General features: G+C 52.5%; 2 protein-coding genes across 2 annotated transcripts in view; one reads left to right on the forward strand and one right to left on the reverse strand.

Moving 5' to 3' along the window:
* Positions 1-492: 492 nt before the first annotated feature.
* On the forward strand, positions 493-12712 carry opn5 (opsin 5). Its single transcript, XM_060041944.1, is given in 7 exon segments — positions 493-595; positions 598-639; positions 5083-5202; positions 8439-8609; positions 9568-9902; positions 10396-10640; positions 11245-12712. Coding segments are annotated over 7 exon segments (1059 nt in total). The 5' UTR covers positions 493-516; the 3' UTR covers positions 11312-12712.
* Positions 12713-14613: 1901 nt separating this feature from the next.
* Positions 14614-19282, reverse strand: part of ptchd4 (patched domain containing 4) — a 14238-nt gene continuing 9569 nt past the window's right edge. Inside the window, exon 3 of the mRNA XM_060041574.1 lies at positions 14614-18951. Coding sequence (XP_059897557.1) covers positions 17282-18951 — 1670 coding nt within the window. The 3' untranslated portion in view covers positions 14614-17281. The remainder of the gene's footprint in view (positions 18952-19282) is intronic.

Here is a 19282-nt window from a genome sequence, read left to right on the forward strand (position 1 = left end):
TCCTCTGGGACGCGCAGCGAGCGCACGCACGCACACACACACGCACGATTACGTACACACACACACACGCATACACACACGCACGCATGTTTATGTACACACTTGCGTACGACGCACGCAGACGCTGGTGTACACTCAGGAGCTGGCTGCCGTGCCGACCCCAGCCCGAGCACATACCGGCAGAAGCGCGCCAATGCTCGTGCAAACACGCGGTAGCAAACACACACCCGCCACGCGCTGGACACACGCCGGCCTGCACACACCGCCGCAGGGCCCCGTGTCCGCGCTCGTGTGCGCCGCCACGCAGGCGGGGGGAGCACCGGGGAGCCCGCGGCCAGAGCCGCGTCCGGGTCCTCCGACAGTGGATCCGCCGCACTGAACCGACCGCTTGTCTCCGTCGGCTCCTCAGCCTCCAGGGGCTGTCAGGTGACCGCGTCATGTGACCTCTCCTCCCTCCCTCCCTCCCTCCCTCCCCCCCAGCAGGAGGCCCTGACTCCCCCCCCCCCGCACCCCAGCATGGGGAACGAGAGCCTGGGCCCGCCGGGCTACCTCCCCCACTACCTGCTGCGGGGAGACCCCTTCGCCTCCCGCCTCTCCCCCTGGCCGACATCATGGCGGCCCTCTACATCGGCATCATAGGTAAGAGGAGACAACGGCCCCCCAGGGAGGAGGTCTAGAGGGGAGGAGGAGGTGGAGGGGGAGGAAGAGGAGGTGGAGGAAGAGGAGGAGACAACGGCCCCCCAGGGAGGAGGTCTAGAGGGGGGGGAGGAGGAGGAGAGGGGAGGAGGAGGAAGAGGAGGAGACAACGGCCCCCAGGGAGGAGGTCTAGAGGGGGGGGAGGAGGAGGAGGAGAGGGGAGGAAGAGGAAGAGGAGGTGGAGGGGGAGGAAGAGGAGGTGGAGGAAGAGGAGGAGACAACGGCCCCCCAGGGAGGAGGTCTAGAGGGGGGGGAGGAGGAGGAGGAGGTGGAGGAAGAGGAGGAGACAACGGCCCCCCAGGGAGGAGGGGGAGGAGGAGGGGGAGGAAGAGGAGGAGGAGGAGGTGGAGGAAGAGGAGGAGACAACGACCCCCAGGGAGGAGGAGGAGAAGGGGGAGGAAGAGGAGGTGGAGGAGGAGTAAGAAGAGGAGGAGGAGGAAGAAGAAGAGGAGGAGGAGGAGGGGGAGGAGGAGGAGACAACGACCCCCCAGGGAGGAGGTCTAGAGGGGGGGGAGGAGGAGGAGAGGGGAGGAAGAGGAGGTGGAGGAGGAGGTGGAGGAAGAGGAGGAGACAACGGCCCCCCAGGGAGGAGGGGGAGGAGGAGGAGAAGGGGGAGGAAGAGGAGGTGGAGGAGGAGGAGGAGGAGACAACGACCCCCCAGGGAGGAGGTCTGGAGGAGGGGGAGGAGGTGGAGGAGGAGGTCTAGAGGAGGTGGAGGAGGAGGAGATGGAGGTCTAGAGGAGGTGGAGGAGGTGGTTTAGAGGAGGTGGAGGAAGAGGAGGAGGAGGTGGAGGTCTAGAGGAGGTGAAGGGGGTGGAGAAGGAGGAGGAGGAGACAACGGCCCCCCATGGAGGAGGTCTGGAGGAAGGGGGGAGGAAGTGGAGTAGGTGGAGGAGGAGGTCTAGAGGAGGTGGAGGTCTAGAGGAGGTGGAGGAGGAGGAGATGGAGGTCTAGAGGAGGTGGTTTAGAGGAGGAAGAGGAGGTGGAGGAGGAGGTGGAGGTCTAGAGGAGTTGAAGGAAGAGGAGGTGGGGGAGGAGGAGCAGGAGGAGGAGCAGGAGGAGGAGGAGAGGGAGTAGGAGGAGGGGGAGGTCTAGAGGAGGTGGAGGAGGAGGAGGAGGAGGTCTAGAGGAGGTGGAGGAGGAGGAGGAGGAGGTGGAGGTCTAGAGGAGGAGGAGGAGGAGGTGGAGGAGGTGGAGGAGGAGGAGGAGGGGGGAGGTCTAGAGGAGGTGGAGGAGGAGGAGGAGGAGGAGGAGGAGGAGGAGGTGGAGGAGTAATTGAACAAGAGAACAGAGGTCCATCCACCGGTTGCAGGGTGAGGGTGTACGTTGAGGTGGAATGGTTTCTCTGTAGGCTCAGACTCGTATGAGGACCTGATGGAGGCCAGGCTGGCTCTGATTCAGCGTCAGAGCTCTGGCCTCTGGCAGCGTGACGGCGTGTGGGCCTCTCATATCCTCTCCTGAGCTGCATTCCACATCACGCTCAGACGCCCCTCGTAACAACAGACAATCTACAAACAGACGATCTACAAACACGTTCCTCACAGAGAGTGATGTGTGTTTGATAGTGAATGAGTGATGTGTGATCCATAGTGATGTGTGTTTGATAGTGAATGAGTGATGTGTGATCCATAGTGATGTGTGTTTGATAGTGAATGAGTGATGTGTGATCCATAGTGATGTGTGTTTGATAGTGAATGAGTGATGTGTGATCCATAGTGATGTGTGATTGATAGTGAATGAGTGATGTGTGATCCATAGTGATGTGTGTTTGATAGTGAATGAGTGATGTGTATTTGATAGTGAATGAGTGATGTGTGATCCATAGTGATGTGTGTTTGATAGTGGATGAGTGATGTGTGATCCATAGTGATGTGTGTTTGATAGTGAATGAGTGATGTGTGATCCATAGTGAATGAGTGATGTGTGATCCATAGTGATGTGTGTTTGATAGTGAATGAGTGATGTGTGATCCATAGTGATGTGTGATTGATAGTGAATGAGTGATGTGTGATCCATAGTGATGTGTGTTTGATAGTGAATGAGTGATGTGTATTTGATAGTGAATGAGTGATGTGTGATCCATAGTGATGTGTGTTTGATAGTGGATGAGTGATGTGTGATCCATAGTGATGTGTGTTTGATAGTGGATGAGTGATGTGTGATCCATAGTGATGTGTGTTTGATAGTGAATGAGTGATGTGTGATCCATAGTGATGTGTGTTTGATAGTGGATGAGTGATGTGTGATCCATAGTGATGTGTGTTTGATAGTGAATGAGTGATGTGTGATCCATAGTGAATGAGTGATGTGTGATCAATAGTGAATAAGTGTTGTGTGTGTGTTTCATAGGGAATAAGGTATATGTGTTTCATAGTGAATGAGTGATGCGTGTTTGATAGTGAATGATTAATGTGTGTGTGTTCCATAGTGAATAAGTTATGTGTGTTTCTTAGTGAATGAGTGATGGGATTTTCATTGTGAATAAGGTATGTGTGTTTGGTAGTGAATGAGTGATGTGTGTGTGTTTGATAGTGAATGAGTGATGTGTGTGTGTTTGATAGTGAATGAGTGATGTGTGTGTGTTTGATAGTGAATGAGTGATGTGTGTGTGTTTGATAGTGAATGAGTGATGTGTGTGTGTTTGATAGTGAATGAGTGATGTGTGTGTGGTAGTGAATGAGTGATGTGTGTGTGGTAGTGAATGAGTTATGTGTGTTTGATAGTGAATGAGTGATGTGTGTTTGATAGTGAATGAGTGATGTGTGTTTGATAGTGAATGAGTGATGTGTGTGTGTTTGATAGTGAATGAGTGATGTGTGTGTGGTAGTGAATGAGTGATGTGTGTGTGGTAGTGAATGAGTGATGTGTGTTTGATAGTGAATGAGTGATGTGTGTGTGTTTGATAGTGAATGAGTGATGTGTGTGTGTTTGATAGTGAATGAGTGATGTGTGTGGTAGTGAAGGAGTGATGGCGGTGGCGGCCCCAGCCTCGAGGCGCATGCGTCCACCGTGTGGGGGCATTGGGGGGGTTGGGGAGTTGAGAGGAGCTGACTGCCTTGTGATCTCCTAGCATCACGCTCCACCAGTAAGGCTAACGCTCACTCTGCTGAGCTCCTCCAGGGCTTCAGCTGTGGCCTTCCAAGGTTCAGGTCCTTGGAAGGCCACAGTCACCACCTCACAACTCATCACCACTTCATAACTCAATCACCAACTCATCACACAACCACCACTTCACAACTCATCACCACTTCATAACTCAATCACCAAAAGAAGTGGTGATTGTGTGATGAAGTGGTGATTGTGTGATTGAGTGGTGATTGTGTGATTGAGTGCTGATTGTGTGATGAAGTGGTGGTTGTGTGATGACTCACAGTATACGAGTTACATATCCAGATGTGTGTGTGTGTGTGTGTGTGTGTGTGTGTGTGTGTGTGTGTGTGTGTGTGTGTGTGTGTGTGTATCTAGGCTTTTATCTTGATGACCTCTCGGTGTGATCATGAGATGTTGCTATGACGATGTTGCTACTAGGCCAGAAGCTTCCCCTGTGTTATGGTCTGTTGTTCCGAGATGTTTTGCCCATTTAAGTTTTCATTGCATCATCACCTTCATCATGACGCAACATCAAGACCGCATCATTATCATCATCATCATCATCATCATCATCATCATCATCGGGGGGGGGGGGGGGGGGGGGGGGGGGGGCTGGAAGCTGTTGCTCCGTAGAAGGATGGAGGAAGCAAGCTATTTAGGGTTACCATGGCGTTATCAAACGCACACACACACACACACACACACACACACACACACACACACACACACACACACACACACACACACACACACACACACACACACACACACACACACACACACACACACACACACGTGATGAACAGGGAGCAGACAATATCACTGTTTACCCCAAATAGCTTGCTTCCTCAATCCTTCTACACGCACGCACACACACACACACACAGGTAGCTATGGTAGGCCTGTGGCCTCTTCAGGAATCCCCGGCTGACTCTCATCATGAATCACCACGGTAACGATTGCCTCCAGCAAATAATCGTTACTTAATGGCCCCTGATTGGCTGAATGGTCACCGAGGCAACTGCTCGGAGTGGACCAGGGATGAGTTGTCAAGGTGATTAACGAACCCAGAGGGTCCATCAACATCTTGTTGAGCTTTGACCTCTCAGGGAGCAGAACCTCTGGTCAATAAGGACCAGACAAGGGTCTGACGGTACTGACAGCTAATTCTCTCTCTCTCTCTCTCTCTCTCTCTCTCTCTCTCTCTCTCTCTCTCTCTCTCTCTCTCTCTCTCTCTCTCTCTCTCTCTCTCTCTCTCTCTCGTCTCGTCTCTCTCTCTCTCTCTCTCTCCACCAGGTATCCTGTCAGCTACAGGTAACGGTTACGTTATCTACCAGTCCTTCAGACGCAAGAGCAAGCTGAAGCCCCCAGAGATGATGACTGTTAACCTCGCCATCTTTGACTTCGGCATCTCAGGTTACTAAACACATTAACACTAACAACAACACCTACCTGTACAAGTACAGGTAACTAAACACACCTCTCTGCTTTATAAGCACGATTTATAATAATTACATTAGTCTTGATGTTTGACCTTTGACCCCTGACCCGTCTCCATAGTGACAAGCAAGCCGTTCTTCATGGTGTCTTGACCTTTGACCCCATAGTGTTCAGCAAGCCGTTCTTCATGGTGTCTTGACCCTTGACCCCACAGTGTTCAGCAAGCCGTTCTTCATGGTATCTTGACCTTTGACCCCTGACCCCATAGTGTTCAGCAAGCCGTTCTTCATGGTGTCTTGACCTTTGACCCCTGACCCCATAGTGTTCAGCAAGCCGTTCTTCATGGTGTCTTGACCCCTGACCCCATAGTGTTCAGCAAGCCGTTCTTCATGGTGTCTTGACCCCTGACCCCATAGTGTTCAGCAAGCCGTTCTTCATGGTGTCTTGACCCCTGACCCTTGACCCCATAGTGTTCAGCAAGCCGTTCTTCATGGTGTCTTGACCCTTGACCCCATAGTGTTCAGCAAGCCGTTCTTCATGGTGTCTTGACCCCTGACCCCACAGTGTTCAGCAAGCCGTTCTTCATGGTGTCTTGACCCCTGACCCCATAGTGTTCAGCAAGCCGTTCTTCATGGTGTCTTGACCCTTGACCCTTGACCCCATAGTGTTCAGCAAGCCGTTCTTCATGGTGTCTTGACCCCTGACCCCATAGTGTTCAGCAAGCCGTTCTTCATGGTGTCTTGACCCCTGACCCTTGACCCCATAGTGTTCAGCAAGCCGTTCTTCATGGTGTCTTGACCCTTGACCCCATAGTGTTCAGCAAGCCGTTCTTCATGGTGTCTTGACCCCTGACCCCACAGTGTTCAGCAAGCCGTTCTTCATGGTGTCTTGACCCTTGACCCCACAGTGTTCAGCAAGCCGTTCTTCATGGTGTCTTGACCTTTGACCCCTGACCCCATAGTGTTCAGCAAGCCGTTCTTCATGGTGTCTTGACCCCTGACCCCATAGTGTTCAGCAAGCCGTTCTTCATGGTGTCTTGACCCCTGACCCCATAGTGTTCAGCAAGCCGTTCTTCATGGTGTCTTGACCCCTGACCCTTGACCCCATAGTGTTCAGCAAGCCGTTCTTCATGGTGTCTTGACCCTTGACCCCATAGTGTTCAGCAAGCCGTTCTTCATGGTGTCTTGACCCCTGACCCCACAGTGTTCAGCAAGCCGTTCTTCATGGTGTCTTGACCCCTGACCCCATAGTGTTCAGCAAGCCGTTCTTCATGGTGTCTTGACCCTTGACCCTTGACCCCATAGTGTTCAGCAAGCCGTTCTTCATGGTGTCTTGACCCCTGACCCCATAGTGTTCAGCAAGCCGTTCTTCATGGTGTCTTGACCCCTGACCCTTGACCCCATAGTGTTCAGCAAGCCGTTCTTCATGGTGTCTTGACCCTTGACCCCATAGTGTTCAGCAAGCCGTTCTTCATGGTGTCTTGACCCCTGACCCCACAGTGTTCAGCAAGCCGTTCTTCATGGTGTCTTGACCCTTGACCCCACAGTGTTCAGCAAGCCGTTCTTCATGGTGTCTTGACCCTTGACCCTTGACCCCATAGTGTTCAGCAAGCCGTTCTTCATGGTGTCTTGACCCCTGACCCCACAGTGTTCAGCAAGCCGTTCTTCATGGTGTCTTGACCCCTGACCCCATAGTGTTCAGCAAGCCGTTCTTCATGGTGTCTTGACCCTTGACCCCATAGTGTTCAGCAAGCCGTTCTTCATGGTGTTTTGACCCCTGACCCCACAGTGTTCAGCAAGCCGTTCTGCATGGTGTCTTGACCCCTGACCCCACAGTGTTCAGCAAGCCGTTCTTCATGGTGTCTTGACCCCTGACCCCACAGTGTTCAGCAAGCCCTTCTTCTTGGTGTCTTGACCCCTGACCCCACAGTGTTCAGCAAGCCGTTCTTCATGGTGTCTTGACCCCTGACCCCACAGTGTTCAGCAAGCCGTTCTTCATGGTGTCTTGACCCCTGACCCCACAGTGTTCAGCAAGCCGTTCTTCATGGTGTCTTGACCCCTGACCCCACAGTGTTCAGCAAGCCATTCTTCATGGTGTCTTGACCCCTGACCCCATAGTGTTCAGCAAGCCGTTCTTCATGGTGTCTTGACCCTTGACCCCACAGTGTTCAGCAAGCCGTTCTTCATGGTGTCTTGACCCTTGACCCCATAGTGTTCAGCAAGCCGTTCTTCATGGTGTCTTGACCCCTGACCCCACAGTGTTCAGCAAGCCGTTCTTCATGGTGTCTTGACCCTTGACCCCATAGTGTTCAGCAAGCCGTTCTTCATGGTGTTTTGACCCCTGACCCCACAGTGTTCAGCAAGCCGTTCTGCATGGTGTCTTGACCCCTGACCCCACAGTGTTCAGCAAGCCGTTCTTCATGGTGTCTTGACCCCTGACCCCTGACCCCACAGTGTTCAGCAAGCCCTTCTTCTTGGTGTCTTGACCCCTGACCCCACAGTGTTCAGCAAGCCGTTCTTCATGGTGTCTTGACCCCTGACCCCACAGTGTTCAGCAAGCCGTTCTTCATGGTGTCTTGACCCCTGACCCCACAGTGTTCAGCAAGCCGTTCTTCATGGTGTCTTGACCCCTGACCCCACAGTGTTCAGCAAGCCATTCTTCATGTTGTCTTGACCCCTGACCCCATAGTGTTCAGCAAGCCGTTCTTCATGGTGTCTTGACCCCTGACCCCACAGTGTTCAGCAAGCCGTTCTTCATGGTGTCTTGACCCCTGACCCCACAGTGTTCAGCAAGCCGTTCTTCATGGTGTCTTGACCCCTGACCCCATAGTGTTCAGCAAGCCGTTCTTCATGGTGTCTTGACCCTTGACCCCATAGTGTTCAGCAAGCCGTTCTTCATGGTGTTTTGACCCCTGACCCCACAGTGTTCAGCAAGCCCTTCTTCTTGGTGTCTTGACCCCTGACCCCACAGTGTTCAGCAAGCCGTTCTTCGTGGTGTCTTGACCCCTGACCCCACAGTGTTCAGCAAGCCGTTCTTCATGGTGTCTTGACCCCTGACCCCATAGTGTTCAGCAAGCCGTTCTTCATGGTGTCTTGACCCCTGACCCCACAGTGTTCAGCAAGCCGTTCTTCATGGTGTCTTGACCCCTGACCCCACAGTGTTCAGCAAGCCGTTCTTCATGGTGTCTTGACCCCTGACCCCTGACCCCACAGTGTTCAGCAAGCCGTTCTTCATGGTGTCCAGCTTCTCCCACCGCTGGCTCTTCGGCTGGCAGGGCTGCCGCTGCTACGGCTGGACGGGGTTCTTCTTCGGCTGCGGGAGCCTCATCACCCTGACGGTCGTCAGCCTGGACCGCTACCTGAAGATCTGCCACCTGTCCTACGGTCAGCAGCTCTCCAGTACCCCTGTACCCCCCTGTACCCTGTCCTACTGTCCCTAGTACCCCTGTACCCTGTCCTACGGTCAGCAGCTCCCCAGTACCCCCTCTGTACCCTGTCCTACGGTCCCTGGTACCCCTGTACCCTGTCCTACTGTCCCTAGTACCCCTGTACCCTGTCCTACTGTCCACAGTACCCCTGTACCCTGTCCTACGGTCCACAGTACCCCTGTACCCCCCTGTACCCTGTCCTACGGTCCATAGTACCCCTGTACCCCCCTGTACCCTGTCCTACGGTCAGCAGCTCCCCAGTACCCCTGTACCCCCCTGTACCCTGTCCTACGGTCCCTGGTACCCCTGTACCCTGTCCTACTGTCCCTAGTACCCCTGTACCCTGTCCTACTGTCCACAGTACCCCTGTACCCTGTCCTACGGTCCCTGGTACCCCTGTACCCTGTCCTACGGTCCTTGGTACCCCTGTACCCTGTCCTACGGTCCCTGGTACCCCTGTACCCTGTCCTACGGTCAGCAGTACCACGGTTCAATACCCTGACTGAAGGATCTAAGCGCTACATTTAGAATTGTTTCAGAATTTTCTTTCACTTTCTGGATTCAGATCTGTAGTCCTGGTTCCTCAGGTTCTAGATGTAGTCCTGGTTCCTCAGGTTCTAGATGTAGTCCTGGTTCCTCAGGTTCTAGATGTAGTCCTGGTTCCTCAGGTTCTTGATGTAGTCCTGGTTCCTCAGGTTCTAGATGTAGTCCTGGTTCCTCAGGTTCTAGATGTAGTCCTGGTTCCTCAGGTTCTAGATGTAGTCCTGGTTCCTCAGGTTCTAGATGTAGTCCTGGTTCCTCAGGTTCTAGATGTAGTCCATACTAGGGGTTCTAGATGTAGGGTTGTAGATGTAGTCCAGGTTCCTCAGGTTCCTCAGGTTCTAGCTCTGGTTCTGACCCGGTCCCTCCCTCAGGCGCGTGGCTGAAGCGCCAGCACACCCTCCTGGTCCTGGCGGCGGTGTGGTTCTACGCGGCCTTCTGGGCCACCATGCCTCTGCTGGGGTGGGGGAGCTACGCCCCGGAACCCTTCGGGACCTCCTGCACGCTGGACTGGTGGCTGGCCCAGGCCTCGCTGTCCGGCCAGACCTTCGTCCTGTCCATCCTCTTCTTCTGCCTGGTCCTGCCCACCGCCATCATCGTCTTCTCCTACGTCAAGATCATCATCAAGGTCAAGGCCTCCATCCAGGAGGTGTCCAGCTTCGACGCCCGCATCAAGTCCAGCAACGTCCTGGAGATGAAGCTGACCAAGGTGAGGGTCGGGGGCGTCTGAAGGAGCCGGGACACGGAGGTCCTCTGAGGATCGATACGATGCAATCACAATACATAAGGGACAGGGGTCCGATATTATGGAAGCAATATTGTATTCAAGGTTGAGAAGTCAATATTATATAATACATATTATATAAAGGGTCAAGGAATCAATATTATATCATCAATATTTAATAAAAGGTTGAGGAATTAATATTATATAATCAATATTAAGTAATGGGTTAAGTAATCAACATTATATAATCAATTATGTAAAGGGTTAGCTTAACTTAATCCTTCTTATTGAAGGTGGAGAGGTCAGGGTGGTGTTCATTCTGCAGTATGAGTGGTGTTCATTCTGAGGTCAGGGTGGTGTTCATTCTGCAGTATGAGTGGTGTTCATTCTGAGGTCAGGGTGGTGTTCAGCCTGAGGTTAGGGTGGTGTTCAGTGCAGAGCAGTGAGACTGTGTGCTGCTGCTCCGTCTCTCCACCAGGTGGCGATGCTGATCTGCGTGGCGTTCCTGGTCACCTGGATCCCCTACGCCGTCGTGTCGGTGGTGTCGGCGTTCGGCCAGCCGGACTCCATCCCCATCGCCCTCTCCGTCATCCCCACCCTGCTGGCCAAGTCCTCGGCCATGTACAACCCCATGATCTACCAGGTGATGGACCTGAAGAACTCCTGCAAGAACCTGTCCTGCTTCCAGAACATCAAGAAGAGGACGCACTTCAACACCTCCAGGTACCTCCTCCCTAACTCCTCCCTAAGGGTTAGCTAGCTGGTTAGAGAGTTAGCTGGTTAGCTAGTAAGCTGGTTACATAGTTTGATAGTTGAAGAACCATGAAGAACCACAGGCCTTCGGTCAAACACCGGTTAAACCTCCTGGTTCAGCTCTCTGGGAGAACTCACTGGTCCTGAAGCCAGCTGAGACGGTCTGTAGGTTGTAGGTGGTCTGTAGGTTGTAGGTGGTCTGTAGGTTCTAGGTGGTCTGTAGGTTCTAGGTGGTCTGTAGGCTCTAGGTGGTCTGTAGGTTCTAGGTGGTCTGTAGGTTCTAGGTGGTCTGTAGGTTCTAGGTGGTCTGTAGGCTCTAGGTGGTCTGTAGGTTCTAGGTGGTCTGTAGGTTCTAGGTGGTCTGTAGGTTCTAGGTGGTCTGTAGGTTCTAGGTGGTCTGTAGGCTCTAGGTGGTCTGTAGGTTCTAGGTGGTCTGTAGGTTCTAGGTGGTCTGTAGGTTCTAGGTGGTCTGTAGGTTCTAGGTGGTCTGTAGGCTCTAGGTGGTCTGTAGGTTCTAGGTGGTCTGTAGGTTCTAGGTGGTCTCTAGGCTCTGACTCCGCCCCTCTCTCCACAGGTTGTATGCTGTGTCCTGCTCCCTGAAAGGCCGAATGCCAGCCAATGAAACGCCGCTGGAGGCGTGACTACAGACCGGACACCTTGATCACATCACCACACACACACACACACACACACACACACACACACACACACACACACACACACACACACACACACACACACACACACACACACACACACACACACACACACTGCCTATCCACATCAGCAGCGAATTGTCTCTTCTTGGCTCCTCCCACTGCCAGTCTCTACCCAGAATGCTCTTTTCAAGGTCATGTGACGGATCGGCTCAAGGCCTCAATGTTCGGAAGATTCAAAATTGACCCCTAGGAGACTTGTTTTGAAGCGGGACTCTTAAGGAAGACATTTGAACCTCTTGTGTTCGTTCGTCTGCCCCAGGTTCAAAGTTCAGAATCAAAGTTCAGAATCAAACTTTTGTTGAATGTGATTGACTGCACCCCAGGAGATGCCCGGGATGTATCCGCACAAACAGACACTTTAGCACAAAGCCCGCCCCCTGGTGGTCACGTTAACGTGGGGCGGACGGTTCAACGGCAGCCTCATCTCAAGCTGCAGGTCAAGGGTCAGAGTTCAGGTGAGTGTTGAGGTTCAGGTTTCAAGCTTCCCGGTTAAGGCTTTAGTTTGAGATGGATGGTGGTTTCTCATCTCAGACCCCAACCTGCTGCCGAGCTTATGAGGGATGAACTATCGCAATATGTACGAAGTCAGTGCAAGTCTTGGAAGATGGTGAATGGACTGCAATAACCGGAACACACGCTGGGTCGGGTAGTTCTCCTTTCCCTTGAGTGGAACTGCAATTATGTGCCCGTTACTTCACCGCTTTACCACTATTGACATTTGAACACAACTGCGATAGCCTATAGACACTAGTATTTATAAAAAATAATGAATGCTTTGTTTCTTGCACTACTGCACAATCGGAACTGCAACGTATACACATAATAAAACATAAAGAAAGGAGAAGACACGGGTGATGGTCGACCTTATGCCGGCTCAGGCCTCTGGCGCCCTCTTGTGGTAGAAATATGGAACACTGGTGGGAATTTATATCAACATCCGTTCAGGGATTCATTGCATTATGTGTATTATTGGGAAATAAATAGATATAAAGTGCATTTAAGATTTGCTCATGACTTTACCTGGGTAAATATTCAGATAAATGTTCATTCGTAATTTGAGGTTCGATGTCATTAATGTGGAAGGCATATTCTTTGTTAACAAACGAAATGAAATGTCCGAAGGCCTGCGGCGACAGACGGATACGAAACAGCACAAGATCAACAATGTGAACATTATCGTATCATCCGACAAGATCACTGGATATATCCCAGGGAAGTGAATCCGGAACACCTGCGATAGGTGAAAGGGTGGAAGTTGTGTTCCCGCAGACGACATGAACAAGTAAGTCAATCTAAATGGGTGTGTGAGCGGGTTAGTGTGTGTACCTGTGTCTTACCGTTCTGTGCTGAAACAATAAAAAACGTCATCTATATATTGAATCACCGGAGAGCGTTAAGGAGATGATTCGTGAACCTTTGGATCTTAGCTGTAAGTTGCTGTAGCGGTTTAACTTTAGTTTGGTGCGTCACCTCGCTCTGCCGCCAGGGGGCGCCTCGGCTCCTTATTTGGCAGCGTGATGCAGAGATCGGTAGTACCGGCCTGGGAGGATTTATAGAACTACTGTCTGGTTTGCATAATGATACTTATTTTATATCACTATTGTATCCTTCACCACCTGTTTTAGCCGATGGTTTCTGCCTATTTTGTAGTCCGGTTTAAATGTGTGTGTGTGTGTGTGTGTGTGTGTGTGTGTGTGTGTGTGTGTGTGTGTGTGTGAGAGTAGTTGTAGGTCTATGTTTGTGTAGTGATGAGAATTGGGTTGATGGGTATTGATGACATGATTAGCCTCAGAGTTCTGCTCTCTTTGACTTGGACTGACCTGCTGGCCAGGTGGACTCACCTGTGGACCAGGTGACCCCTGAACCCTGGGGTCACTCTGCATCGCGCGGCACTAAGTCAATGATTCTGATTATTAACGCAACCCCCCCCCGTCTGAACCTGATCTGAGTAAGCCAATCGAGGAAGGTGTACGTTGGTCCTACAACGCGACAAACACTGCCAGCAAAACCTGCTAGCTTAACACCGCCAGCTGTACCTATTAATTAGACAGCGGCAGCTAAACATGCTAGCTAATCGTCGCTGGTTAATCCTGCTCGCTAATCCTACTAGCTAAAGACTGCCATCCAAACCCAGCTTTATGGTTTTCATCGAGAGCAGATGGAATGTCAACACAAAACGCTGGGACAGATCTGTATTACTGTGACACACTGACGCTTCCTCATTAACATCCCAATAAACCTCTCAAAATAATCTCTGATATTAGGCTCACCTAGATGGTTAAGATAAAATACTATTTCATAAGTATCTCAACATGGGCGGAGGAAGAGAAGGCTCAGAGTATTTTTTTTGTTTTTTTTTATGTTTCAATGGAGAACAAATGATTTCCTCATTTGTATTTAATACAGAGAAATCAAAGAGAGAGGGAGGTAATATTGCATTGGAGACAGAGAAACACGGTGGAGCCGAGGTCGTTCGGCGGGCCTTCCCGTTACCGCCACTGATGTTAGTTACGTTCATTACCTGGCGCCGCCGCTAGAGGGAGACAGTGAGCGACGGCTCCTCTCCGCTGGCCGGCGGACGTGCAGGAGAGATGGGAAACAATATCTCGGTAATACTTTCCTCCGGGCTGTTGTTATGGAGCAGGTTATTCAACACACCATGCGGGAATTGCCAAAATGTATTGTCCAGGGGGCTTTTATTTTTACAGTCGCATGGAAAACCTTCCTGCGCATGATCGGCCGTGGTGGAAAGCTCCTGGCTCCCAAAATAAGAGTCCTTCAGCTTGAGGTCGGACCTGGTTCTACACCTAAGATGTTGATTTGGTGGAGGTATCTGTGGACTGGGGGGAGGGGAGGGGGGGAGAACATTAGAACCAGAAGAGGGACCGTGGAACACGACCAAGGGCATCTCAGGATGTTCCGCGTCTGGGAGTACGAAAAGCCTCTTAATCCCCTGGGTAGGAGAACGCAGGAGGACCATGTGACCCCAGAGCCATACAACCCCCACCCAAACCACCACCATGGTCTTCCATGGCTGGGGTACTGAGAACTGAGGGGTCCTCAAGGTGGAGGAAGGAGGAGGAGGGGGAGGAGGTGGAGGAGGGAGGAGGTGGAGAAGGAGGGGGAGGAGGTGGAGGAGGAGGAGGAGAGGGAGGAGGAGAGCAGACCTGCTCATGAGGAACAGGACAGTACAGAGCCGTGACGATATCAACGCTTTGCTTACATTCTTAAAGACTTCAAAATGTATATTTTATTGATATTTATAGTTCTGCAGCCTTCCGCCAATAAAAACTATCACCAAGCCTGATTTACACGTCTGGTTAAAAAAGAGGCTGTGAAGTATTTCCCTGTATTATACCGACCGGGTGGCAGTCGGAGAACGAGTTAAATAGAGACATAAATAAAAGACGTGAGAATCCGTCCTCAACGTCAACAAAGGGACACAGGGTGTGCAAGGCGACCATCTTGAATTTAATATTCACAGTCCACTCTTTATTACTGGCCTACTGTGCTCCACTGGCTCTGTTTTTTTATTGCTTTTTGTAAGAAAACTATGTGATAGAAAACGTTATAATTTGGAGTTTTTCTTAGAAAATATATAAAAGAATAATGTACATTTATAATACACGGGAGAGTGCTCTGGCTTTGTCGTGGAACATACATGTGGTGTTACAGGGTATGCATCAAAATAACAGATATAGGTCACTACACCGTAGCAAGGAACCAAGGAAATACGCAGACTCCGTACAAAAAACTCAAATACATGCATACATACGATACAGTGCCATGCATACAGTCCACTTAGGGCAAAGTACATTAGCTGGTACTTTCGCACGTCTTTCCTTTTAATTGAGATTTGTCATGCCTTCTCGCTGTACATACTTGGCAGGGGTCTACGTGATGCTCTAGCCTAGCCTAGCCTATCATGGTTTAGCCTAGCCTATCTTGGTCTAGCCTAGCCTATCTTGGCCTAGCCTAGCCGGGCCTATCGTGTCCTAGCCTAGCCTATTTTGGCCTAGCTGATCTTAGCTTAGCCTAGCCTATCTTAGCCTCCTCTATAGAGAGCCTCTGGTCTATTTGGACTGGAGAGTGCTAGGACGTCTCCAACGTCGGAAACCGAATCTGAACGGGGATGAGGGAGTGCTGGGGACAGAACCGCTGTATTCTCAACCTATCTAAACACTGAGATGCCTCCTGCTTCAGTGGACCACAATGGGAAGAGATGGCTCCTCTCATCTGGTCAGCGATCCCCTAAACCGTTCCTATCGGGACGGAATGAACCCCTTTCATTTGCTCTCCACTGAGACGCAGTCCAAAGCTCCGCCCCCTCAGCTCTGACATATCAGCTCCGCCCTTCACCGTCCCCACTGACCAATAGGGAGGTCCAGGAGAGACCCTGCCCCACCACTCTGATCACCTCTATTGTCGTCTCCCGGCGGAGCTCTGCAGACCTCAGCTCTGTGTCGCTATTGGCCGGGCGCCGCCACTGAGCAGCCTTTACCGTCTTGTCTGCCGTCAGCTGTCCTAGCTCATACCGTCAACCCTCTAGGGCGGGGCCTCCATCGAGGACTGCTTTGGTCACTTATAATGAGGACTGCGTGGATGCTGGGATACAGTGTTTCAAACTTAAGATGGAGAAGCTAGCTATATGCCAACTAGGAGCTAGCAACAAGCTGGTTCGCCATATTTTTCGTTTTACGAGCCTCTAGACCTTAACCAATTGTACAGTGGGATCCTGATGGCTGCTGCTTGCCCCGTGCGTTGTCCCCCCCCGGTGTGAACAGTTCACCCCCCTTATTGATGATTTTAGATCGAGGTTTGGTTTTAAATCATTCTGCATAATGAATGGATTCACAAGTGGTCACAGAAATCCTACACAGATGGCACTAATGTCCGTCAATGAGTCTCTCTGCTGAAGCCAGCTTCTTCCGGTTATCCACGCAGTCCTTCATGAGTTCAGGTCAGGGCCGGTCCGGGAGGAGGCTAACGTTCATGCGCTCAGACATCCCGCCGCTCGTCTCAGGAGACGAGGAGTCCAGTCCTCTCACCGGTCACAACAGAGCTGATCCTTGACAGGGAACCCAGCGGGGAAACACAAAGGGTTATATGTTCATCTAGGTAGGTCATGCGTTTATCGTGTGACAGAACCAGCCGGCTGTTCCCTTCCACCTCGGGGGACACGGCGGTGTTCCTCGTCTGGAGACTCCGCTCCACGCCCTGAATAACAGACACCTCTTCCCCCTCGCTGGTGGCCTGCGAAGGGAGCTCACCCAAAAAAATGTGAACGAAAGTGAAAGTGAAACGAAAGGGGGGCCACTAAAGTGGCCCCCCTTTCGTTTCACTTTCGTTCACTTTTGTTCACTTTTTTTCACATATGAAAACCGAAAGTGGCCCCTGGACCTAGCACTGACATGGGCGGGCTGGGGTGTGCCGCTCTGTCCTCCATCACAGGCTTTAGCTCCACCTTCCACAACGAGAGGGTTGTCTCTATCGATGTCTGAGGAGGAGTTCGAGGAGGCCGTCCGTCCCCTTCGGAGGCGCGTCTGACCGTCATTCCGTCAGAGGCTGGCTATGGATTGCTTGTGATTATTTGGTTTAACGTATGTTTTTTGTTCTCTACGATGCTGAAGCTAATATTTCCGTGTGGATCGTCGCTCGGTCTTCAGCCTGTGGACCGCCAGCGAGTCGGAGCATTGTGCCAATGAGATGCACCCTCTGTACCGAAGGACTGGCCAATGAGGCCCCTCGCTTTGACCAGCCTGACTCCTATTGCCTGGGGGCCCACAGTGGTGCCCGCCCCTGTGACGTCACGGGACGTTTCCGGGCCCTGGGAGGGGCCAACGCCTCTCAGCCTTCCCGATCACTGACGGATCCCTCGCCCGCTTGACAAGATCAGACGTTGGTCACGTGATCAGGGTTTTCCCGCACTTCGATGCACTCGATCTCCTCCCGCTCCCTCTCGCGCTCCCTCTCGCGCTCGCGCTCCTTCCGCTTGGCTCGCTTCTTCTTCTTGTGCCTCTTCTTGGACGGCGGGAAGAAGGTGAGGAAGACGGGCAGGATGACGAAGCAGTGCAGCACGGTGCAGCCGGCCGTCAGCAGGGAGCATTTGAACAGCGTGTAGGTCAGGTTGGAAGGCACAAACACCAGCGGCACCATCCCGATCACGAAGCAGGACGCGTTCTGCAGGATGGCCGCGCCGTGCTCCTCCAGCGCCAGCTTGATGCACTGCGTCCGCGTGTGCTCGGTGGCCAGGACGAAGGTGTACAGGTGCGGCGCACAGTGGTCCACGGCGAAGTTGAGAGTATAAATAAGGCACAGGATGGAGATGCCGTCCATGCCCACGTTCCACAGCGTCATCAGGCCCAGGACGCCCAGCTCCACCGAGGTAACGGTGAGGATCAGCCACAGGTTCCCCAGCGGGTTGATGACCAGGAAGAAGGTGAGGATGAGGATGGTGAGCACGCTGAACCCTGAGGTGAGGATGGGCGAGATGACGGAGGAGCTGTAGCGGTCCATGAACACGAAGGTGGGGTTGAAGGCGATGAACTTGATGCTGTTGATGAGCATCAGCGGTCGGAGCTTCTCCAGCAACTCCACCACCTCCTCGCGCTTCTTCTCCGCCGTCCGCGCCACCAGGTACATGCGCGAGGCGATGATGTCGTACTCGTCGCTCTCGCGGTTCTTGGAGAAGATGATGTCCTCCGTGAAGTGCTGGTACTCCGGGCTGCGCAGGAAGGAGCCCTTGAGGATGTGGATGAACTCGTTCTTGGTGGACGCGCTGACGTTGGCCACGCGCAGGTAGTGGTAGAAGTTGTCCATCCAGGAGATCTTGTTGAAGCCGTTGCTCAGCGTCTTCAGGTGCTCCTGCACCGTGGAGTTCCAGTACTCGATGGGCTCGTAGATGTAGAAGCCGATGACGGGGCTGTAGTTGCTGAAGTACTTCTGCTGCGTCAGCGCGTACGAGACGCTGGGCGAGTTGCTGGCCAGCAGGTTGACCACGTTGGAGCCGTCGCTGATCTGCAAACAGCCCATGAAGGAGAAGGAGGCGTAGATGAGGTACAGGATGACCACGAAGGGCTTGACGTAGGTGTTGGTGATCCACTCGGTGTAGTGCTCCCGCAGGAAGTGCTGGATGAAGTGGTTCTGGTAGGGAACGCTGTCGTGGTGCGTGGACAGGTCGTGGCCGTCGCTCATCATGGTCTTGAACCAGGTGGGCTGGCGGGCCAGGTACTCCACCGACGGGATCTTGCAGCAGAACACGCTGTGGTACCGGTTCTGCTCCAGCTGGCCGGCGAACACCAGGCAGGAGCCGTAGAAGGAGAAGACGTAGAAGTAGTTGACCAGGACAGCCACGCACATGCTCTGGCAGAAGATCTTCACGGACTCGATGTTGGTGAAGGGGCTGGCGCCCATGCCGAAGGTGATGATGTAGAGCGAGCTGGTCATGGTGTAGCACACCATCACGTCGGCGAAGGCGTCCGCCACGCGCTCCTTGAAGGGCAGGTTCTCCCGGGTCCGCCGCCAGCCCGCCAGCAGCTCGAACACGCCTTTAGTCCCGTGACCTGGAACACAGGGAGGTCAGAGGTCAGAGGTCGTCAGGGGTTCCGTGCACACTCGGAAGGAACGTTGGATTATTTTACAGTGACCATATTAGGTCACGGTCATCAAAAGGTGTGACGGGACCTAAGAAAGAATAAAGGATCAAAGGTGGAGCAGAGTTATTCTGGCTATGCGCGTCATGTAAAGTGTCTTCTCACACGTTCAGTCCCTCGTGGCTCATTTGGAATGCCTAGCCGCTACAATGGTCACTGTAAAATAATCCAACCACGTTCCTTCAGAGTCTTCACAGAGAGGGGGGGAAGTCACAGACGGCCCTCTGGCATTGGATCGGCT

Source organism: Gadus macrocephalus, chromosome 21 (genome assembly GCF_031168955.1).
Source record: "Gadus macrocephalus chromosome 21, ASM3116895v1".
Classification (NCBI taxonomy): domain Eukaryota; kingdom Metazoa; phylum Chordata; class Actinopteri; order Gadiformes; family Gadidae; genus Gadus; species Gadus macrocephalus.